This window comes from Balaenoptera borealis, assembly GCF_965194805.1.
Source record: "Balaenoptera borealis genome assembly, chromosome: 5".
Taxonomy (NCBI): Eukaryota; Metazoa; Chordata; class Mammalia; order Artiodactyla; family Balaenopteridae; genus Balaenoptera; species Balaenoptera borealis.
In genome coordinates, this window is record NC_138862.1 from 80,937,030 (window position 1) to 80,962,195 (window position 25,166).

At 43.5% G+C, this 25,166-nt stretch overlaps 1 protein-coding gene across 1 annotated transcript; it reads right to left on the reverse strand.

Moving 5' to 3' along the window:
• Positions 1 to 150: 150 nt before the first annotated feature.
• HRG (histidine rich glycoprotein) lies at positions 151 to 25,118 on the reverse strand. The gene is given in 13 exon segments (XM_082393003.1): positions 151 to 5,449; positions 5,453 to 5,481; positions 5,484 to 5,772; positions 5,776 to 5,970; positions 7,434 to 7,535; positions 9,321 to 9,401; positions 10,394 to 10,456; positions 10,458 to 10,561; positions 11,725 to 11,815; positions 12,579 to 12,695; positions 14,561 to 15,495; positions 16,164 to 16,346; positions 23,409 to 25,118. Coding segments are annotated over 11 exon segments (1,473 nt in total). The 5' UTR covers positions 14,750 to 15,495; positions 16,164 to 16,346; positions 23,409 to 25,118; the 3' UTR covers positions 151 to 5,236.
• Between the last annotated feature and the right edge of the window lie 48 nt (positions 25,119 to 25,166).

Below are 25,166 nucleotides of genomic sequence, written 5' to 3' on the forward strand. Positions count from 1 at the left end.
TTGCTTATTCCAAAAGGACAAATGGCCCTGTTGGGTAATCCAAGCAGATTTCAGGCTGAAACATTACAACACTGGGGTTGTTGACCTGCTTGTTTGCATTTGGGGAGCATGTGGGAGCACAGAGCACATTTCCTGGTGATTGCACAACTTTGTCTAGCAAATCAGAGCAGACTCTAATGAAGAGAAAAAAACACCAACTACCTCCGTTATTCCCTTGTGACTTTCCCAAAGCCATTTATGAAGGTCACGGCATGTGGCAACAATGCAACTGTAGATACAATGTGCAGACACCTTTCAATAAAATTGCTCTGCATGTTAACTTCTCTAGCTGCAGAGAAGCAAGCTGCCAGCAATCATATTGCGTGCCTGCGGAGCCCATGCACAGTGACGTAGTGAGTGCTGGGGCGTCCCACACCAGGATATTGGTGCAACTAAAAATAAAATATGGACATCCTTTCTGGTCTGTGGTCAAGCCAGCCTCTCTCCACTCACTTGCATTAGTTCTAGAAAGGAAAATGCTCCCCAGGGTGGAGGAGAGAGAGGAGAAGCATAAGAAGAGATGGGTTGGGGCTTCCCTGGTGGCGCAGTGGTTGAGAATCCGCCTGCCAATGCAGGGGACACGGGTTCGAGCCCTGGTCTGGGAAGATCCCACATGCCGCGGAGCAACTGGGCCCGTGAGCCACAATTGCTGAGCCTGCGCGTCTGGAGCCTGTGCTCCGCAACAAGAGAGGCCGCGATGGCGAGAGGCCCGCGCACCGTGATGAGGAGTGGCCCCCGCTTGCCACAACTGGAGAGGGCCCTCGCACAGAAACGAAGACCCAACACAGCCATAAATAAAAAATTTTTTAAAAAATTAAAAAAAAAAAAAGAAGAGATGGGTTGGGTGAAGCCCTGCATCCCCAGGCCTTGCTTCTGGCTTGGTGTCTTTCACTACTAAGCCTCCGCCACCTGTCTGAGAAAGATGGACTCTTCGGGGAGAGGTGGTCTAAGAGTAGGTTAAAGACAAGGGCTAGCCCCTAGCAGATGTTTGCCCTCAAGTCTTATCCTTCTCACCCACCAAAAAGGTGTTTGACTTCTTTGTTGTTGATAGGGTCTCTAGCTTGGCAATTCAGTCTCCCTGAGAGCCCTTGGAAAAGAGGGGTCAATGTGGGCTGAATGGTGGCCTTGTAGTGGAGTGGCAGGAACATTTCACTTGACAGTAATCCAACCTTGATTCCAGTCTAGCTCTGCTCCTTAATTGCTCTGTGATCCTGAGCAAGTCAGGGTCATATAACCTTTCTGAGCTTCAGTTTCCTCCTCTGTTAAATGTAGAATAGTATCTTCATGCGTTTTTTTGTTTTTTGTTTTTTTTTTAAGGAGTGAATGAGTTAAGATATGTACAGGGCCTGGTAATTAGTTCTTATAAATTATAAACACATTTAGAGTGGGCTGGTTAAGAATGCCTGATTTACTGAAGTGGTTTCAGGTGCATGGTGATGGCAGAAGGTAGATTCCAGTATGTGTGTGTATTGAGGAGGGGTCAGGGGTGGTGTAGGAAAAAAAAAGCTAGAGGTGAAAGAGACTTAGGTAAGTTCTTAGACTGGGAAGAAGGAGAGATGTGCAAAGATGGAGACGCTGCAGCTGGGAGAGTGAGCAGGTGACTGAAGGTTCATGGTCCAGGAGGACTCGGAAAAGAATACAAGGCTGATCATGGTGATGTTTCAAGTGAAGACTCAAAAACCGGACTTGGAGGAAGGTGCTCAACAGACACAAACTTTCAGTTATGAGATAAATAAGTACTAGGGCTGTAATGCACAGCATGGTGACTGACTATATAGCTAACACTCCTGTGTGATACATAGGAAAGTCGTTAAGAGTAGATCCTAAGGGTTCTCGTCGCAAGAATTTTTTTCTTTTTTTTTAAATTGTATCTATATGAGATGATGGATGTTAACTAAACCTACATTTCACAATTATGTATATCAAAGCATCATGCAGAACACAAACGTACACAGTGATGTATGTCAATTATTTCTCAATAAAACTGACAAAAAATTTAAAAACACAGGACTTGGCAGTGTATACAGGAAATAAAATAAGTAGCAAAGAATGTGACTTTGGAGGAGGCTGATCTGGGTTGTAATCCCAGACCCACAATTTACTGACTGTAAGATCCTAAGAAAGGAATTAAACGTCTTTGGGCCTCATCTTTCTTCTCTAAAAAATAGTAATGGTGGCAACCCATTTTCCTTTCCTCCTTGGAATACAGCTAGACTTCATTTCCTGGAGCCACAGTGTTGACACTCTAAGTATTCAATAACTAATATGACAAAAGCACTGACCAATCAGACCAGATACGACAACCAGTGAGAAGAGTCACCAGCCATAGACAACTAGGGTGGCACCTGCTGAATGCCAGCCCTGCAGAATCACATTCCTCCATGAAGGCGTGGACACAAGGAGTGGAAAAAGGTGAAATCCAGGAAGACCAAAAAAACACATAGCTTAATAACCCACAGAAGCATTTGAGCAGTGTTTTATAATTTTTATTAAGTCCTGTCACAAATATTGCTTGAGTTATTAAAACTATTTCCTGGAAAACATAGGATTGAATGCTCTCAATTCATTTCAATTAAATGCATTCATAATATGCAAATAGTTGCTACAGGTGAATAATGGGGTAAGAAAGGATTCCTACTTACTTTAGGGATCTTACATTGTTCTAGAGGTTTAGACAATATACCATTGATTGCTCCTTTTCCAGATTTTTGTTGTTGTTGTCATATGATAGCTAAAAAGTATATGAATGCTTCTTTAGTGTTTGTTATAATTAGTAAACTGTGGGACTGGGATTAGAACTCAGATCAGTGTCCTTCAAAGTCACACTCTTTCCTATCAGTTATACACCTGTATACACTGCCAAGTCCAGTTGTAACTGAACAGCACCCTTTGGGCCTTCCCAGGACCAGACCCCCACCGCATGTCCTCTGCCTGCCTCTTGTTTGTAAAAAGGCTTTAGTCTCCTAGACCTTCCCCGAGTTCCAAAGAGCAGATTCAAACAGTTACTAACTAGGGAAGTGAGGGAATGCAGAGGAAGAAAAATCACATAATCTTATCCATGACTGTTAGTTTAAACTAATGCCTTGATTTATGACCCCAAACTGTCCTGTGGCTTTAACCAGCTGGCTCCAAGCGGGCTTAAAATTGATGACCCTGGGAGGGTCAATTAAGAATTGAAACTCCTAAACCATCACGAAGGCTCTAAGAAATAATAAAATGCCTCAACCATCGCTGCTGCTCTCTCCTAGAAAGAAGTTAAGGGATCACAAGACCACCATTGACTAATCTGCTTTGCAGGAACACATAGATCAATCACAATCACCAAGAACACATCGAGTCACAAGATGGCGCCAGGATGTCTGCAACTGAGGTCTTATCAGGAAGCGAAAATCACAAAGATCCCCTCCCCTTTACTTTTTTGCCTTTCAGAACCTTGTACCCCGGCCAGCCAGGAAGATAAATTTGAGAAAAGTCCCATCTTCCACGCTGGCGCCTCCTCAACTAATAAACCTTTCTCTGATCCAAACTCTGACATTTTTTTTTGGCTTCACAGTGTGTCAGGCACACAAACTTAGGTTCGAAAACACTGTTTTTGAGTCTTCACTTGAAACACCACCGTGATCAGCCGTGTATTCCTTTCCAACTCGTGGACCGTGCACCTTCAGCCATCCCCTCACTCTCCCAGCTTCAGCTTCTCCATCTTCGCGCGTTTCTCCTTCTTCCCAGTCTAAGAACTTAGTTGCTTTCACCCTTAGCTTTCTTTCCTACCCCGCCCCCCACCCACCCCTCAGCCCCGCGGTTAGAATCTACCTTCTGCCAACACCACACACCTGAAACTGCTTCACTAAGTCAGGTAGAGAGAATCTAAAGTCTTAGTAGCCTATGTCTAAATGCTTGAGACTTGATTTGGGAAGAAGGAAAAAGAAAGAGGATTCGAGTGTGAGAAAGGAGTCTTTTGGCAGCAAAAACGAATAAAGAGGAGTTATCTGAGACTAGAGAGTCCCTAGCCTGGGGAGAAGATAAGAGAAGAACAGAGGACTTGTGAAGCAGAGGACACCTCTGTCCTGCTTTCTGGGACTGTAGCTTGGAGGCAGCAAGATCTCAGGGAGAGACCAGCCATATGGTGTCTCTTGGCAGTCACGTCCATTAGTCATCTTACGGAGACTCCTGTGTCCCAGTTTGGTGCAGAAGAAGCAGATAAACGAGACCTAAAGAGAGATGTGAACGGGGCAGTAAGCATCCCTCAGCCGGGGGACCTGGTGGATTAGTGATGAAGAATCAGACCTCCTTCTCATGCCCACCGCCCAAACACCTTGACACTATGGGAGTAAAACTCTGGCACCACTTCGTGTGGGGAGTAGCAGGAACTCCAAGAAGGACTGAGGTTAAATTTCCCATTAGCTCAGTTAGGACATCAACCTGAAATAGAAATTAATTTGTTCCAAAACACAGATGGGCTGGAAATAACAAGTGGAAGAGAATTTGGGTCGCTTTTATAAGAATAATCCTCTAAGTGATAATGCATTCCTTCTTGGTAGGCCCAGCCTCAGCATAAGTACTGGCAGAGGAAAGACGCTAGAATTAAAGGAGTTAAGTTCAGGAAGAAAGAAATTCTGAGGATCAGAGATTTGCCTCAAGTGATGTAGTAGCCAGTGTTGGACTTAACTTCTAATCTGTAGTGCTGAGATCTTTCCTCTCCTTTCCATTTGTCTCTCTCTTCTCATGCCATTTCCACTCCCACTCACATTTTGCCCTACGTTGAGTATGAAAATAAGGTTAAAATAACTTGCCATTTTGCATTTATTACTGGTCACATTTTATTTATGTTTCTAATCTAGGACATGATTCATTTTTCCCATCAAGGAAATCAGATTTTACTTATTTTTTTATTATTACTTTTTTTAAAATTTATTTTTGGCTGCGTCGGGTCTTCGTTGCTGTGCACGGGCTTTCTCTAGTTGAGGCAAGTGGGGGCTACTCATCGTTGCGCTGTGCGGGCTTCTCATTGTGGTGGCTTCTCTTGTTGTGGAGCATGCTCTAGGCACGTGGGCTTCAGTAGTTGTGGCCTGCGGGCTCAGTAGTTGTGGCACACGGGCTTAGTTGCTCCATGGCACGTGGGATCTTCCCAGACCAGGGATCAAACCCGTGTCCCCTGCATTGGCAGGCAGATTCTTAACCACTGTGCCACCAGGGAAGTTCAGGAATCAGATTTTATTTTGGAACTGTATATGCAAAAAAACTTTGAGATTTGTAGAAACTCATTCTTGAATTCTCCTGGACATGATTCAGAGGCTGATTGGGGGAGGGCCTGAATCTCTGGCTGTAGGGGATTATTGTGGTTTGGCAATGAGAAGCTGGGAAAACTTGCTTCGGGAAGAGGCAGAACTTCACCTTTCTTTAGTGGAGGGAGTCAGTGAACATATTCAATTTGTCTCCAATGGAAGGTCCTTTACCTGGACGTCTTTCTTCTGAGTGCCTAGGTGGTGGGCCATGGCCTCGGCGATGGTGGTCTTGGGGACCTTGGCTATGGGGTGGTGGATCACAGGGTCCATGGTCATAGAAATCATGGCCATGGGGATGGTGTTCATGGGGACGATGTCCATGGGGATGGTGTCTGTGAGGACGGCGCTCACCAGAACTATGATTATGAGGGGCCCCATGGGTCCCACTGGTGTCAAAATGAGGGTGATGGCATCTTGACCCTGGAGGGGGCAATGGTAGAGGAACTCCTGCTCAAAATGGTGGACTGTCTGAGTAATTTTTGTCTTCTAGAGGAGGTGGGCATCTAAAGTTATGTGACTCGTGGGGATTATGGTGAGCTCTAGATCCATTGGGCTTAAATGGAGGCCTGCCAGCAGGAGAACGCTCATGCTCACCAGAGTGGAGGGGAAGGCCCAAACGATGCTTCACACCACTGATGTTTGTATGTTCCTGGTGAAGGACACAGAAGAGTGAATATCATCATGTAACACAAAAGAAGTTAGATGTTTAATTTAATTTACACCAATGGCTTCCAGACTTTTGGATTCCACAACTAATTTTAAAAATAGGGGCTTCCCTGGTGGCACAGTGGTTGAGAATCTGCCTGCTAATGCAGGGAACACGGGTTTGAGCCCTGGTCTGGGAAGATCCCACATGCCGCGGAGCAACTGGGCCCATGAGCCACAATTACTGAGCTTGTGCATCTGGAGCCTGTGCTCCGCAACAAGAGAGGCCACCATAGTGAGAGGCCCGCGGACCGCGATGAAGAGTGGCACCCGCTTGCCGCAACTAGAGAAAGCTCTCACACAGAAACGAAGACCCAACACAGCCAAAAATAAATTAATTAATTAATTAATTAATTTAAAAAAAGAATGTAATTAAAAAAAAAAAATAGGAGACGCCAAAAAATGGTTCCTTGAATTCTTATCTAGCCAACTTGGCATTTAAAATATGAACAAAACTATCATCTACCACCATTATTATTTCACAATAGGAATTATACTTTGATAACACAAGAGTCAGAAAGTTAATCTCACAGTAAAGGAAACTCCTTTAGATGGAATAAATGTTGTATTATGAAAACTTTCCTTATTATTATTCTTCTCATTTCAACATAATCTGGTGAAATTACATTATAAAATGATACTCATCTATAGATCAACCTTCGGAAAACTAGTGCTTTGTAATTTATATTCTCAAGGGTTGAGGCTTTATGGTACAAACATCTCCTACTCCTAAAGGATGAGCGCTTACCTCTTTGCACTTGTGGAGCCATGTTCATGGTGACAAGCCTGCCCCCTCCATTTTGGGGGTGAGGGTTGGTACGTGGACATTTGGATTATACTCAGGGTTTTGTTTTGTTTTGTTTTGTTTTTTGCTGATGTAAAAAATACTGTGAAGAATATCTTGGTACAGAACAAAACTTTCTGGGACATATGTAAAATATTGTTTTGAATCTTATTTCATATACCTATATATAGTAAATTTTAGGCTAATTCATTCTTCTTAGGTTCTATGCCTAATAATAAAAGCTAGGAATTATTAAGTGTCAGCACTGGAATCCTGACTACAAGGGCCACTTTCAAATTCATTAGAGGTTGACTGAATTGATCATGATTTTACTTTTCTGGCAAATCTTACCCTCAGTTCTTGGGGAAAAATTCATACTTTTTGTGTCATATCAGCAATTGTACTTTCCCAGGGGCCTATTCTCTCTGTATTTCTCTTCCCCCTCATCCCTCATCCAACATCTCTCTCTCTCCCTCTCCCCATTCTGTCTCTCTCTGTCTCTGTCTCTCTCTGTCACACACACACAATACACACCAACAGCCATAAGAACAAAATACACTATATGTGTGAAAATATCACTTAGATTGGCACTGCTCATGACAAAGGCTACTTAAGCAACCCGCCTTAAGATTGAAAACTTCACAGTTTATGACAATGTCTTTTGGGGTTTCCAAGTCAGAGTCTTCTACATCATAGGACAAATCTGCTCTGCAGAATCCAAAGATCTATAAAGAAGAGATAAACCTGTTAGTGTCTGTGTGTGTGTATTTGAGTGTGTGTGTGTGCAGGTGGTATGAAGGTGCACAGCTCTTGTTGTGAACTTCCAGACATTTGGGAAAGGAAAACAGGCTTTTGAAAAATCAAGGTAATATTATCAAATATCTCCATCAGCTATTTAACCATTTTTCCTAGTCAACATTTTGGGGAAAGTGTAGGTTCTGAAGGGTTTCATTCCGAGTTGCAGTGGTTCCCTTCCATGAGTGGTCCCCTCCGCTGGGCTTCCCCATGGGCTGTAGGAGGAACTCTGCATCATTGATACCTTGCCTTTAGCCCAACCTTCTTCATGAAGACCTGAGTTGCCTGTGTCTAGAGAGAGTGAAGAGTGGTGTAGAAGAGGGATTTGCACAACCTTAACTGGCCTCTTGGAGGAAAGTGTTGGGAAGAAGGGAGCCAGTATAAAAGTGGGTTTGCACAGACCCTGTCAAAGTGACTGTCTGCTGGCCCTACCCTAGGTACTGAGGCTGCAACTGGCTGGCACCCCTATGCCCCAGAGGCCCCAATACCCAGCTGTCAAGGTTAGACTAGGACAAGAAGAAAACTCTTTTTTTAGAAGAGACTGTTAAGCACTGAGGTTCTGAGTACAGTTTTGGAGTCAAACAGCCCTATGTTAATCTTGGCTTTGCCATTTACTAGCTGTGAGTTTAAGCAAGTTACATACAATTTCTGGATTTGTCTTTGTAAAGTGAGTACATGCTAACTATCCACAGGTTGTGGGAAGGCTTAATTAAATGAGATAATGCTGGAAAACACTTGGCACTGAGCTCCTCTTTTCCAGCTGCCATGTTTCTCTACTGAGTTTGCATTACCTACACCAAGATAGGGGTTTGTTGGGGATGGGAATGGAGGAGGCGGGGTGTCCTTCCTGTTAGCTGTTAAGCAGGATTCTAGAACTGCTTGAGGTTGAAAAGTTGAACAGTGAGAGAAGGAACGAATGAATGCCTCCTTTCTTTCCATCCTGGAGACTGTGTTATTAAACCTCAGAAAAATCCTGGACTTGAAATCAAAAGGCCACCATTAAAATCCTGTGTCCTAACACTTCCTAGCTAAGTGCCCTCAGGCAAGTGTTTAAACTTCTAGGTCATCTTGTTCCAGGGAAATGGAGGCAAACACTTGCTTCTCCTCAGAGGGGTTGTCACAGGGCTCCAACGAGGCCGTAATATGTGTGCTTTGTAAACTGTAAGTCACCGTACAAATGCTGAGTGTTATTAAGGAGATCTTCCTGCAGGTACCTGAGTATCAAAGTGTAAGTGACTAGGGGAGCAATACCATTGACTGAGCAACTGGAGGACTGGATTCTAACCTCAGCTCAGTTGTGAACATCAGGCAGGACCCTTTGTTGAGCCTCAGTTACCTCCTCATTTGTCAAATGGGGTCACTGAGTGGAGTAAACGAGGTGAAGTGAGTGAAAGCACCCTTGAGTGTCAGTTCTTAATACAAGCAAGTTATTAGTTTTAGCTAAGTCTTTAATCCTAATGGGTAAAGAACCTGGTGCTAAGTTGAGGTATATAGCATATATAATTCTATAATATACATGATACTCTCATGATTCACTTAACTTCTCTGTGCCTCAGTTTCCCCATCTGTAAATCGGGAATAAAAATAGTACCTACTTCATAGGGTGGTGGTGGGTTAATAAGGTCACATATGTAAAGCACTTAGAAAGTTGCCTGCCCCATAATAAGTGGTCACTAAATGTTACCTAGTATTTCACAGAGGCTGATTATACTCACATGAGAGTGCCTGGGAAAGTGGTGACTGGAGCAGTTCCTCACAGAGAAGTCCAGGTAGTAATTGGTTCTTTCCCCTCCTCTCTAGAACAAACTGAATCCAAGCAGTTTCAGGACATAAAAAGTAAAAAAGACAGTGGATACCTATGATCCAATATACAATATAACACTATGAGGATTCAAAATCCCCAATATGTGCCATTTTTCTGATGGTCTCTGCCTTTAAAATATTTATCACATAAGTGATAAGGTGAATACTATTTCATTGAAATGTTCAAATAACACAGACATAATCAAGCACAGTATGAAAAATCACCCTTCCTGCACCCCAGCCTCCCCTTCTCAGAGGTACCATTATCATCCACTTGATGAGTTTTTCCTTCAAGCCTTTTCCCAAATATGTTGCACATATACACATATATCTAATTATTTAACATAAATGGGATCATAGTCTAAGTATTGTTCTGTAACCTGTTTTTTCCATTAGCAATGTATCTTGAAACACTTTCCAGTGCATATACATCCAAAACGTTGTTTTTAGTAATTACGTTGTATTCATTCCATTGCTTGGATGCACCATGATCTATTTAACTTCGCATTTTCAAAACGCACAACAGACATCAACTAGCTGCTCTACAAGACCCCTCTGGGTGGGAAGCACTTCGGTCCCTGGACTGGGAGGCATAACTGTCCCACTCGAGCTACACCACTGGGTGTGGTGAGATAGGCACTCTGAGCCTCAGTCTTCCACACAAGGAGGTTAGGACCCGATGATTTTAATGACTCGCATCATCTTATTATGCTCTTTCTTCTGTCTTTCCCTCTTCCTTGTTTGGGTTTTCCCTTTTCTCTGTTAGATATTCAGATCCACACACCCCAACTCCAAAGACTAAAGAACTGAAGGAGGGCAGCTCTATGGTATCTGCTGCCTCTCTGCTGAGGCTGCAACAGGAGTCTCAATTTAAAAGGCAGCTGGCCGAGTGAGGCCAGCGGAGAGGGACAGTGCCGCTGAGTTTGCACCTGCCAGGTTGGAGCCTGGGCCCTCAGACTCTAGCTAAACATTAGTGGTGATTCACAACTCTTGCAACCCTCTTCACTTTGTCCACTCTGAAAGAAGCAAAGTCACCATTCTCCCTTTTTGTACTTCTCCAGGGCTTTGTCAGCTTGTTTTCTGTAGAGCTCAGTATCCTCAAAGAAATTTGAGAGTACTGGGCGGTCTTCAGTATTGACCAGTGCTGAAGAGACTGGAGAAAGTAGTTGGCAGCTTTGTGGTTACTGGGTTGGAAACAGCAATGTCAATGCTAGGACTTAACACATATAAGCATGGCAGCAAGAACAACAATAGCTTCCAATTTATAGATGGACAAATTGAGGGTTGGGGAGGCTAAGTAACTTGTCCAAGATCAAATCAGCCAATCAGCAGCCAAGCCGCTTAAACCCAGATCCTTCCGATGCTCAAGTCTCTGCTGTGACCCTTATTCACGAGGCCCACACCCCCATCACTCATAAAGCGCTAATATTTTGATGACCTCTTCCTGTCTCTGCCAACGAGAGAGAGGCATTGTTAACAGAGAGAGGAGAAGGTACAGCTCAATCTTTCTTTAAGGCAACCTCCTGAGGGAGTTGCTGACTATTAAATTTTTGTATGTTGAAACATGTTAAGATTAATTATTTTAAAAGAAGTTCTGTGATAATTCTTTTTGAAAAAGTGAATTAAAAGAGCATGGAATTTAGAGTCAACACCGGTGGTATAAGGTCATGACTTTGCCACACTTTGGCTGTGTTCACTGGGCCAGGTCATTGAATCTCTTTGAGGCTCAGTTATTTTATCTCTAAGATAGAAAGTATCATAATCTTTACTTCATAGTCTTGTTGTGAGATTAAAGGAGATAATACATCCTTTGTATAACTGCTTTGTGAACATACATAACTTTCAGATGTTGATGGCAATACTTGAGTGCTAAGTACTTTGCAAAGTGTACTACACAGGCAATTTTATTTAATTCTGAGAAGGAACCAGAGGGATAATATTATTGTTATCCTCATTTTGCAAAGGAGGAAAGCTTGAAGAGGTTAAGTAACTTGCCCTCAAGACCACACAACTGGTAAGTGATAAGGTTGGGATTTAAACTCAAACAAATCTGACCCCAGAGCTTATGTTCTCTACGATGATGCCATACAGCCTCTTGTAAATTTCTATTTTTATATGTTGAATTTATTTAAAAGAAGGTGTGCCAATAATAGGAAAAACCCTCTCTCTTCTCTTCTCAGGAGAGCAAGTAATAATACGTCCACAAGGGCAGGAACCATTTCTGATATGTACTTCATAGTCTTATATGATGATACCACTGTAAGACTGAATTTTGTATTAATTAGAATTCATTAGCATTTTAACAGATGATCATACCAGAACTTGTGGTGCAGTTAAAGTCATTCACTCTAAGATTCTGAGACCCATCCAAACGTGTTATAGCTATTACCTTACATTGTCCGATCACCTGCAAGAAAGAGGGGTTTATGTTATTGCCTACTGCTTTCCTCAGGTTGACACGAGGGAACAAAAAAGTGAGGCACCATATTCCTACTAACCATTTGAAATTTGTCTGTGCTTTCTCTCACCAAACCCCCTCTCAAAAACCTGTATTTTCTTAGCATATTTCTGTGATCTGGATGCTATAAGCATCCAAAACCCTCATGAGAACCATGGAGAAACTGTTGAAACAGATCATGGCCATATCCCAAATATTTGCAAGGGAAAAAAATGCTAAAACCCCTGGGTATGTAAACATCTTATTTTCTGGATTTGAAATCTTATATCTGTGCTCTTTCATCTTTGTGTCCTCCTCCTGTGGCAGGGAGCCTGGGCTCTGAGTACCCACGTGCAACGTGCAGAACAAGACCCTATTCCTCATGGTGACTGCAACTAATCCCTTTGGCCATTTCTGTTAGTGGGACCAGTATTCATAGGACACGGCTACAAGTTCATAGGTTCTTAGACGTTAGGTGATTTGCTCAAGGTCTCACAGCTGGTCATGCTATCACATGGGACTACAGGGCACACTGACTTTTCTTGAACTGGGTTCCGAGGTATAGCTCTCAAGAAAATATTACTTGAGGTCAACATAGTCTTCATGAGCCAAGAGGCAGAAGCTGCTCTTATTCTTTCACAGTGTTAGCCCGGGTGTGCAGCCACTCTGGGCAAGCACAATAGACAGAAGTCAAGAACGCTAAGAGGAGAGGAATGGTACCCTGTTTACTTACGGTATCAGATGGACGTATAGAAACAGCTGGCTCACAGTCATCCCAGTGTTTCCTGGATAGGACTGAACAGTCAGATTCTTTCACATCCAAGACTAAATAATAGACAGCTGTGGATCCCTGGGGAATACCAAGAAAGCAATGGGTGGGTAGCATGTGGGAGCCCAGAGCTTTTTCAAAAAAAAACAATCTTTTTATTTGTTAAATAGAATTCCTGCTCCTCTCCAAGTCATTGCAGATGTCCTACCTTTGTGTCATTTGATCTATTTATTTAATAAAACGCTTCAGAGAGTTACTTCCGAATGCTCTTTTTAACTGGTCACAATGTTGCTCCTGCCCTTGAACTTTAAAAAGCAATCACTAAAAAGCAGTGTTGATTTGGGCGGAGGTGTTGACGGTACAAGCCTAGAATATAAGTGCTGACAGTCACATCACGGCCTCCAATCTGTATATGCAGTTGTGTCCTCTCATCCAGCTCTACTCCTAAACTTGGATTTCTTGTCTTTTTAAAAAAATACAGACTGACTTTTTTCCCCTTTGGTTGCACCGCGTGGCTTGCAGGATCCTAGTTCCCTGACCAGGGATCAAACCCGTGCCCCCTGCAGTGGAAGCGCAGAGTCTTAACCACTGGACCGCCAGGGAAGTCTCAGATTTCTTGTCTTGGTGTCAACTTGCCCAAAGCTAAATTCAGTCTCTTCTCTTACAAACCAGCTCCCTCTCTCAACTTCTTTTGTCTGGTCAGTGGCACCATTAATTATTTATTGCCTTAGTCTTTGTCTTAAAGAATGTGCTGTCCCCAAGCCATTAATGGTCTTTCTTTGAAACGTCTCATGTCTTTTCTTTACTCTCATTGCCCTAATTCCCATTGCCTGGGGCTGCTCCTCATGTCCTCATTCCTGAACATGTGAAGTAGCTCCTAGTTGTGTCCCTGCTCCGGCCCCTATCTTCCCAGGTGCAGGGACATCCGCCCCCCCACCCCCACACCTTCCCCACTGCCACTCAGAGGTCGCACTGTGCTGAGGCATCCTGCGTCCTACACGCGTGGCAGAGAGCCTGGAAGGGGACTACTGGTAATCAGATTGCTAGTGGAATCCTAAATCCCTCCACTCTCGTTCTCTGTAACCTTTAAGGCCTTGGTTTCTAACACTGTAACAAGTATAAATATCTCTGCTTGTCCTCTTTGGTGCCCCATGGTCTCGCCTCCCTGATTTCAGTGGTTCCACCAAAGGGTAGGTTATTTCTGGCGTGGTGGTGGAGAAGCAGAACTCCCTCCATAATCTCTATCAAGCCCTCAAATGCACTCCGAATAAGCATATAACTTAAGTGAAAACAGTAGGCTTGCTTTCTTCAAGCCTACAGTCTCTCTTCCAAGGTGATAGCTGCTCCAAAGCTCACAGAGAACTACTGGAACCCCACTGCTTTTGTTCCGCTTTTCCCTAACACCTTCCTTCCTGATCCCCTACCCACATAGAGGCGGTATGCCTGGCATTCTCCTGGAAGGCCATTACACAGGCCACCGTCCTATTCAAATCCTGCTCATCCTTCAGGACGCAAAGGAAGCCTTCTCCCATCCCATCGTAATAGTTCTTTTATGAGATCACTCCAGCATCTATACCACTCACTTGGTCACTTGAATATATCCCATCTTATGCAGTTCACATATATGTGCATGTGAGCTGATTATTATTTCCTTGAGAGAAAGTCCCACAGTTTATTCTAATCTTTCTCTTATAGTACTGAGCCTTTGACTGGGCTCTGCATAAGTGTTTACAAGTACTTACAGGCTGATTCATAGTGAAGGACATACTAGTAACAGACATTCATCTGAAGGAAAAAAGAACAGTCAGAGCAGCCCACAAATGAAACAGACAACCCTGCCCAAAGCCAATCCACTGTGCAAAGCAACAGGCTTAGGGGCTAGAGTCTCAGTTGCCCCTGGTACACCATCTCCCCACTCAGCTCTGCCATGGGCAGCTCCACAGCACTTTGTCCAAGTGCACATCAGCGACCCGCAGCAACTGGAAAAGGTAGCCATCCCCCCGTCCTTTACTGATCAGGTCTAGAGCTTTCCCAGCCACGGGCTCAGCAGCATCGCAGCCTGTGGGACTCACAGCACAGGAACGCTGCCGTGGGATCAAAAGGATGAAAAACAGTGCTGCAGTGAGTAACTTCATTTTGTTAAAATGTGAAAACCATTCCTTGCTCTGGGATACCACAGCAGAGAAGGTTATACAGATTTTCTAAAACACACACACATAAACACACAATTGATTAAACAAAGTCTTTATACATTTTTGTTATGTAACTGGGTATGTTCACCTTGACCCCTGGTTCAAATATCGGTCAACACGCTGTAAATGATTAGTGGGTCCTGGGGACAGAAAGTTGAAACATGCCACCAGTGAGTGGGTGAAACTGTGATCTGCACAAATCTGGATATTTCTAGTAGGTACCAGATCCAAAGTGTGTTGTGTTTTTTTTTAATTAATTTATTATTTATTTATTTATTTGTGGCTGTGTTGGATCTTCGTTTCTGTGCGAGGGCTTTCTCTAGTTGCGGCGAGCAGGGGCCACTCTTCATCGCGGTGCGCGGGCCTTTCACTGTCGCGGCCTCTCTTGTTGCAGAGCACAGGCTCCAGACACGCAGGCTCAGTAGTTGTGGCTCACGGGCCTAGTTGCTCCGCGGCATGTGGGATCTTCCCAGACCAGGGCTCAAACCCGTGTCCCCTGCATTGGCAGGCAGATTCTCAACCACTGCACCACCAGGGAAGCCCCCAAAGTGTGTTTTTGACCGTAAGCACTGCCTGCATTGGTATACGAGGTGGAGTCAGAAATAGTTTTCCTCCATCTGACAGCCAGAAATCTCCGCCATCAGTCCCTTCTTTAGATTGTGGCACTGAAAGTCCTCAGTAGAATGTAGCTGCATTATTGAAGGGAGGAGACATGTTAAATGGTTAACACCATAAAAGGAAGAGAGTTCAGGTAGAAGAGAAGGATTGAGAGGCTGTCGCTTTGAAGTCAGATCTGAATTTCAACCCTGGGTCTGTTACTCTCTTTCTGTGTGATGCTGGGTAAGCTATAAAACTTCTCTGATCCTTAGTTTCCTCGTTTATACAATAGGGTTTAAAAATCTCTTGGCAGGCTTGTGTGATGATTAAGTAAGAAAACATGCATAAAAAGTCACCAATATGATTCTTAGCACAGATCCAGGTGCTAAATAAATAATGCTATTTTATTATTATAATTAGTGTGACTGGGAAGAAGTTGGGGGCACACTCATGTCATTCCAGTTCTTTGTGACCCTTAAAGTATGCTAAAGAGAATTAGTTCATGTGGAAGAGGATGGTGGTGAGGGTAGAAGTCAAGCCATTCTATGCCCATCCCAGAGAAGGGGTTAGAGGGGCTAGACCATTGGGGGAGGGGCTCAGCACTGGGGGACAGGGCTGGGATTAAGCTTCTTCCCCCACCCTCACTCCTCCTAGAAAGCCAATATACCTGCAGGGATCCCTCACGCCAGCAGAGCCCAGCGGCATCAGAAAGGACCAGAGGGAGTCAGCCCAGCTTGCATCCCCGCTACTAGTGACTTACACGGCATCTGCCTTCCTCCCCACTCTCTTCTCCGCGGTGAGTCACCCGAGATGCTTTTCAGAATCCTTACTTCCAGGCCTCCCCCAGAGCAATTAAATCAGGATCTCTGGAGATGGATCCAGGTGTTGGGAGTTTTTCCAATGTGCAGCCAAGGCTGGGAACTGGTGAGGCTCTAGACAGAACCTGAACGGAGGGGAAGAGTTTGAAGAGAGAAGCAATGGGGACAGGCGTATGGAAAGCAGACCTCACTTCCCAGAGTCACAGGTTGGTTTACCAAGTGTTAAAAGGGGAAGAAACCCATTTCGGATTATATTTGAGACTGAACTTTTAATATTAGTAACACTAGCTTTTAAATATCCAAACAGGACAGCTTCAGTGTAGTTTAGAATGACAGGATTAGTATGGAATCTGGCCAAGGTGTTACTAAGCAGCTCCAACCCAAGGTTGGAGGGGGGAGAAAGCCATTAATTAGAACAAAACCGTTTTATGTTTCAATAAGTTGAGCTCCTTAATGAGGCCTTTCTATTATTGCTACACTGGTCACACCCAGTATGGAGTGCCCTGGGCGAGCTAAATGCTGGTGGAGGGAAAGAGATGGGAATGCTGAGCGGATGGGAAAGGGCACCGAGGGTGAGAATCAGCTTTTCCTACATACTGTTGTGCTGAGACCTAGGGGTAGTCACTAGAGCCATGAATTCCCTTCAGCTCGCTTTATTGAACCTGAAAGACAAATACAGTGCTAGTGTGTTGTGTTTCTTGCTAGACCCTGATTGAAATAGGGTCAGAGCCACCACATAATACCCCTACTTAGTCATTTTTCCTTCTTAAAGGAGGCAGATAAGAGTAATAGAGTGTGAATATTGTCTATTGCTCTTAAACAAATTATGCCAAGCCATATGTGCCTCTTCTGAGAAACAGCTGCCAGGAGAGAGGACAATAGTTACATCTGCACATTCCCTGTTGTATGAGTTTGCTAGGGCTTCCAGAACACAGTACCACAAACTGGGTGGCTTAAACAACAGAAGTTAATCTCTCACAATTCTAGAGGCTGGAAGTCCAAGATCAAGGTGTCAGAGGAGTGGTTTCTACTGAGGCCTCTCTCCTTGGCTTGTAGATGGCCATCATCTCCGTCCCCACGCGGTCTTCCCTCTGTGCTCATCTGTATCCTAATCTCCTCTTCTTATAAGGACACCTGTCATAGTGAATTAGGGCCCAGCCTAATGACTTCATTTTAACCTAATTACCTCTTTAAAGACCCTATCTCCAAATACAGTCACATTCTGAGGTACTGGGGTTTAGGACTTCAGTATATGAATTTTGAGGGGACACAATGCAGCCCACAACACCTGTCCAACTTCAAAAGATATGTGTATATGTAAATGTCTGCAGACATATATGTGTATGTGTCTATATATTATACATATACACACATATAATATATATTTTTTTATATTATGTAATTTTTAAGTGAAAAAATTGGGAATAAATGTAATCTGGGCCCTTAATTTCTCCTCTGGGAAACAACTTTTAAAGGAATCAGAAAGTTCCCCAACTTGGACCAATGTTTGGTTCTCTCCAGGATTAACCACAGGCCACAGGTAAATGTCACTTCCATCTACCCCATTGTTAAGTGAGTCTATCAACTCACTTGGGACTTGGAGACTATTCAGACAGGCTAAAAAAAAAAAAAAATTCCACCTTCAAGTTGAAGGTTGTGCAGACAATATCTGACCAATACTTGGTGTTGAAATAATTATGGAATAAGGGGGGAGTGAAACTCTGATGAATCCCAGTCTCTTGATATCCTTCAATTTTCATCTTATTTGATCAAAAGAATCACAGTATGCTTTTGCCCAGTGTAAATAATTAACAGAAACCTCAATTACATAGAGTTGGGAGACCAGAAGGGGTAGCGCTCATGCCCTGTGACAAGAGCAGAGCTCAATAGCAAGAAGAGAGACTTCTTCCGTGGCAACAGCTCAGCCAATGGAAAGCCATGGGCTCTGTTTACTATAGCCCTCCCAACTTCCTTTTCCTCTTTATAAGAGTTTTCCTTCCCTTGTTGTTTGGGGACTTCCCTGTGGCTCACCATGGTTGCAGACCCCAAATTGCAATTCTCTGCTGATCCCAAATTAACCCATCTTTGCGGTAGAAATATCTGGCAGTCTATTTGTTTCGGGTCAGCATTTTGGTGGCCTGTACAGGGACCAGAGAAGACACCCAACAGCTCCAGGGTTGGTGAGCAAACAGGTGTGGTATCCACAATTAAGCCCATTGTTGCTCATTGCTTTTCCAACCCCAGAGTTTGAAGGTATAGCTTTCTCCTGGATCCGAGCTCACACCCTCTTTGCTTTTGAAGCTCCAGGCTTTATTCAGTATCTATTTGAAGGTTTCCTCTTTCTCGTTAAGGCCTTGTTCTGTATGTGAAGTTGGCACTTCTGTCTGATTTGAGATCAGACTGTTTCACTGAAACTGGCTAGCCTTCAGCCTATTCCCTTTGGAACAAAGGCTGCTTCTCCTGAAGCTGGATACCCTTTGACTCATTCCTTTGGGAACAGGGGATTTTTTTCTGAATCAGTGCCGAGTTTTTCAGCCTTTGGCCTATTCCTTTGGAATGGCTGTCTTCTGGAGACTGGCTTTAAAAAGCCTTTGGTCTAGATCCTTCAGGACAAAGCTATCTCCTTAAGACTGGCTGGGATTGGCTTGCAAGCTATTTGAATTGAGCCGTTTGTTCTGTAAGCTATTTGAGCTGTTTGAAAATTGTTCTTTACTCTAGAGGAAAACCTCTAAGAAATGGGCTCCCAGTTATCTAAGTATTTTGAGGGTGCCCCCCCTACAGGGACTCCAGACGATTTTATGTCTAAACACCAGGGTCCTTCCTCATGTTCATTTCTAACTAAATAAACGGACTTGACCAAACACAATTTAGAATACCAGTGACCATTGTGGGGAACTTTTGAAATTCACAAAATTTAATTTCCTTAAAACTGAACTGGTCTTTCCTGGTGGCACAGTGGTTAAGAATCCGTCTGCCGGGCTTCCCTGGTGGCGCAGTGGTTGAGAGTCTGCCTGCTAATGCAAGGGACACGGGTTCGAGCCCTGGTCTGGGAAGATCCCACATGCCGTGTAGCAACTGGGCCCGTGAGCCACAACTGCTGAGCCTGCGCATCTGGAGCCTGTGCCCCGCAACGGGAGGGGCCGCAATAGTGAGAGGTCCGCGCACCGCGATGAAGAGTGGCCCCCGCTTGCCGCAACTAGAGAGAGCCCTCACACAGAAACGAAGACCCAACACAGCCAAAATAAATAAATAAATAATAAAAATAAGTAAATTTAAAAAAAAAAAAAAAGTCATTCATCATCAAAAAAAAAAAAAGAATCCGTCTGCCAATGCTGGGAACATGGGTTCGAGCCCTGGTCCGGGAAGATCCCACATGTCACGGAGCAACTAAGCCCATGCGCTACAACTACTGAGCCTGCGTGCCACAACTGCTGAAGCCCGCAAGCCTAGAGCCCGTGCTTCGCAACAAGAGAAGCCACGACAATGAGAAGCCCACACACCGCAACGAAGAGTAGCCCCCGCTCGCCACAACTAGAGAAAGCCCGTGCACAGCAACAAAGACACAACGCAGCCAAAAAAAAAAAAAAAAAAAAAAAAAAAACTGGACTACAATAGGTCAAAAATTTCCAGAAGTGAGTGGAATGCTTATTTCAATTGGTATTTTGAGGCTTCCCAACTATTATCAGGAGTCTGAAATTGCCTCTGCAAAAGATTAACTGAGGCAAGCAAATGATTGAAGAAAGATAAAATGGCTCCTGAAGCCTGAGACTCTTCTTCCTTGGCTTCTTTGTCTCAGGCTCTGCCTCTGGCACCGTCTTCTTTCTTTTCTACATGCCTATGCCTCCACTATACCTTCAAATCCTTCACAGTAATTCTTCTACCAAACTTTCCCTTTTCTCTGAAACTCTCCCCACTCCCTTTTCCTCTGCACTTGTCAGAACCTGTCTTTTTAAAATGAAGTCTTCTGAGGATCCAGAGGCTAAGCCCTTAATTTCTTATACTACCTGGGCTAAAGCTGAAATGCAAGCCATAATCAAAGACCATCCCGAAGAAACTGAAAATCTCAATGATTTGCTGAGGAATTTAATATAGTCGTTCAAACTTATCAACCTGGTTTCTGTGACTTTTCTCAGCTAGTTCATATGCTCATTGGTGAAGGCCAGGCCCAGCATTGGGTGAAAACCGCTAATTAGGAAAGTCCTGAAAGGTCTCTAGAATTACAACTGGGAATCCAGCCTACTAATTTACTATGTGATCAAGCTCAGGCAATTGCTAGGCGACTTTATGAAGCAATTCCTAGGGCTTTTCCAAAGCCTGTTGATGGGAACAAAATTCAGGCTTGCACACAAAACTCTGATGAACCTGTTCATGAATATTACAGTAGGCTTCAGATTCTGGTCTTCCTTCAGATGTTGATTCCACCCGGGTAGGCTTTAACTCTATGTTTATTAATGGGCTGAACCGGGACCTTTCCCTTCTAGTAAAAAGGACCAGGATAGAAGGGAAACTATGTCCACTCCAGATTTAGAGAATCTGGCAAACCAGCTCTCTCGTACTCTAGATGAGTCACCTCCAAGGAAGACAGCCAAAATCTTAATCTTCCCACATGTAAGGGTATATCTATTTGGGGCACATAGAATCCCAGACAAGTTACAAAGGTTCAAAGACTGGTTAATAGGTAAGAAAGCAAGAATAGATGCCTTGGAGTGCTAAAACAGTTCAAATAGTGGAGATCTCCAGTGAACCTCAAGAGGTTCCTGTCTCTGAACTCATTCCCTTTTGTTTAGGCCTTTTGAGAGATACCCACACTTTCCTCCTTAGTCCCTCTGCCGTTATTCATTTATTAGGCTGAGACTTCTTAGAGAAGTATCATGCCTGAATGTCTTTGTCCAAAAAAGGGGAAATAATTCTAGAAAATGGACAGTCATCATCAAAGTTATCCACCAGGTGAATTAAATGATCCTTTGACATCTTTTTTTTTGTTCCATCTCTGATAATATTAGAGCAGATTCTGGAAACACTGATCATTTGTCCCTATTGAATCAGCTACCATTTTCCTTATGGGCACAATCCACAGTGTACTTCCCATCAAGATTCAAAAAGATCCCTCAAGACCTCTTCCCAGAATTAATACCCTATTTGTAAAGAAGCCCTTCAAGTCATAAAGCCCATAATAGAAGATTACAAGACTCATGGTCTCATTGTCCCTTGTACTAGCTCCTGTCATACTCCCATTTTACCGGTAGGAAAAACCTAAGGACCAAGCGTGGAGATTTGTCCAGGACCTCCGAGCAATAAACAACATTGTTATCGCTCATACCTTACTAACATCCATTCCCACCAGAAGTAAATTTTTTACTGTAATAGATTTATGCAGTGCATTCTTTAGAATTCCAGTTGACAAAGCTGGCCAATACCTTTTTGTCTTTACTTGGGAAGAAAAACAGTTCACCTGGACAGTAATGCCTCAGGGTTATACCGGAGTCCTTCTTGTTTCTTACAAATCCTGAAGGCTGATCTGGATGATGTAAAGTTCCCTAGGGGTCCTACTTTGTTGCAACAGGTGGATGATTTGCTTCTTTGCTCTCCTCCTCAAGCCTCCTCACAGGAAGACATCATCCACTTGCTAAAGCTTTTAGCCTTAAAGGGACATAAGGTTGCCAAAGAAAAATTGCAGCTTGTCCAAACCCAGGTTTGACATTTAGAGCATCTGATATCAGAACAAGGACTACACCTAGATCCAGATAAGATTTCATAGTGTCCTAAGTCCCCTCAGACCTAAAACTACGTGCCAACTGCAAGGTTTCCTCGGGCTAGTTGGTTATTACTGAAATTGGATTCCGAATTTCTCTCTTAAGGCCAAACCTCTATGTTTTACTCAACAATAACCCAGTTCAATTTTATGGGAAGAACTGGATGACACAGCCTTCAAGGCCTTAAAGAAGAGTTTGATGAACTCTCACCTGACTTTGGGCATCCCAATTATCAGATTCCCTTTTTCCTTTCTATATACGAAGAGGAAGGGAATGCCTTGGGGTACTCACCAAAAACACAGGGGTCATGATAAACTCGCAGGGTATTATAGTCAGCAACTGGATTCTGTGGCACAGGGATACCCCCTTGCCTTAGAGCTATTACGGCTACTGCCCTTTTGGTTAAGACTACTGAGAAAATCATTGTGGGATCCCCTTTAACCATTTTTGTACCTCATGCAGCAGAAGCCTCCTGAACTCTTATCACACTCAACATTTCTCAGCCAGTCACCTCACCTCTTATGAAGTCCTTTTGTTAACTGTTACTTACAAAACTCTTTTACGTTGTAATAACCTTAACCTGGCTACTCTTCTCCCCTCTGTCGCTGATGAAGTCCCTCACAACTGCTTAACTGCTTAACACTGACCAACCACCTCACGATCTGTAGGAAATTCCATTGGGTAACGCTAATTTCTCATGGTTCAACAATGGGCTGTATTTAAAGGCGACAATGGCAGATATTGGGCTGGGTATACCATTACAACTCCTTTTGATGGTATTGAGGCAGCATCTTTACCTATGGCTACTTTGGCTCAACAGGCTGAATTATACGCTCTTACACAGGCTTGTCCTTTAGCCAAGGACAAAACTGCCAATATTCATACTGGTAGTAGATATGCTTTCAGAGTAGCTCATGATTTTAGAGAGTTGTGGGGAAAATGTGTCTTCCTTACTTCCATGGAAATAAAATTTAAGAATGGCCCCTACATTTGGGAATTATTAAATGAAATACTTTAACCTGCTGCTTTAGCTATTAGTAAGATCCCGGGGCATTCTAAACTGGACTCTCTGGAAAGTAAGGGAAATTTACCTTGCTGAGATTTCTGCAAGCAATGCTGCCCTTAAAGGGACCAACAGTAGCCAAACCTCTGTCATGGTCCAAAGGGATATTTCCCCAAATGCTAATTTAGAAAAACTGTCTGGAGAGGCCCTAAAACTGCGCTCAGAAAAACAAGATTTTCGGCAATTGTTGATTTTATAAAAAGAGAAAGCTCTGGTTTGGACCAAATAACAACACAGTCCTACCAGAGATTCTAAAATTCCCACTCCTTACCACTGTATGTGCATTAAACCATCGGTCTCCTGACAAAATGAGAGACTTCATGAACCAATATTGGTGGGAAAACATTAATAAGGTCGAAAAAAGTGCCTACCTCACTTGTCCCACTTGTCCAAAGTGCAACCCAGGGAAGCCTGTTTGTATCGTTCCCAGACATTTTTAAACTGACAGATGGACAGTTCAAGGCCTGGCAAATGGATTTCATGCAACTTCTCCATCTAATGGATATAAATATATTTCAGTCATGGTCTGTATGTTTTCACACCAAACTGAAGCCTTCCTTTGCAGACAGACTACTGCCTCTTCTGTAGCTAAAGTCCTCCTGGAAAAGATTCTCCCTGTCTGGGGAACTCCTCTCAAACTTCATAATGATCAAGGAACACATTTTATTTGCCAGGTATTTTGACAAATATGTGCTGTTTGGTCGCTTTTACAACACTTTCATTGGGCTCACCACCCTCAATCCTCTGGTTTGACAACATCATGAAGACTCAATGGGAAAAATCTGTAGAGGTCCTCCAACTACCGTGACCAAAATCATTTCTATTGGTCCCTCTAAATCTCAGATCTGCCTATTTTGGAACTCATAAACTCTCACCCTTTGTGATGGTCACAGGGCACCCAATGAACTTGGCTCCTGCTTCTTTTGACCCATGACTGATAAAGGAGAACTATTCCAATGTTGCAAAGGCCCTAATTGTTTCTATTAAAAATAACCATGTTTTGGTAAAGTAATCTTTTCACGGTGTGCCCTCGGGAGAAAAAGACCTTAAGCATCACACCTTGCAACCTGGAGATTTTATCTATTTTGAAAAGACTTCTCCAGAAGAACTCTCCTTCAACCTCATGGAAAGGCCTCTATCAGGTACTGCTAGCCAGCTCTTGTGCCACCAAACTCCAAGGAATAGACTCTTGGATTCACGTGACACACCTAAAGAAAGCACCAAACCCTAACTGGACCTGCCCATCATCTGGTGACCTGAAAGTAAAGATTTCCCAGAAATGAAGCAGATGACAGCTGATAAGACAGCTTTCTCAGGATATCCAGAACAGGCCTGTTGGAAGCTTGTTGCCAAAATTTTGATTATATAATGCTCCAGATGATCTCCAGTGTCTAGGATCTTGATAACATATGAACTTTAGATAAAAATGGCCTGAGAGTTCTCCCTCCTACCCCTCTTGTCATTTAAATGTGACCTTAATAGGTTTCTAATCTTCGTACTTTCCCTTTGATTTGAGACACTACACCCAGGGAAGGTCCTTCCTGACACTGAATGACAAAAAGCCATTGAAACAAGAATACCCAACTCTTGATCAGTGATGTTTTCAGAGAAAGATCTTGATTAAAAGGGGAGAAATGTAAAAAATTAATAAACAGAAACGTCAATTCATAGAGTTGGGAGACCAGAAGGGAGAGCTCTCACCTGTGACCATAGTACAGTCCTATAGGAAGAAGAAAGACGTTTCTTTCCTGGCAAGGACTCAGCCAATGAAAAGCCACGGACTTTTTGTTTAGTATGGCCCTTCCAACTTCCTTTTCCTCTCCATGAAGGCCTTCTTGTTCGCTTGCTGTTTGGGGACTTGCATGTGGCTCTCCACAGTTGCAGACCCCGAATCACAACCCTCTGCTGATCCTGAATAAACCCATGTTTGCTGGAGAAATATCTTCAGTCTATTTGTTTTAGGTTAACCTCAGAAAGATGAGGACATTCTTAAGTAAGGCCCTACATCAGAAACAATTAGCTAAAAGTAAGAAGTCATTACAAAGAGAGAGGCAGAAGATATGAGAGGCATCTATCCATGGCATGGGGCCTTGGATGGTTTAGGAGGGATGCAGCCCAGTGTGCACGTG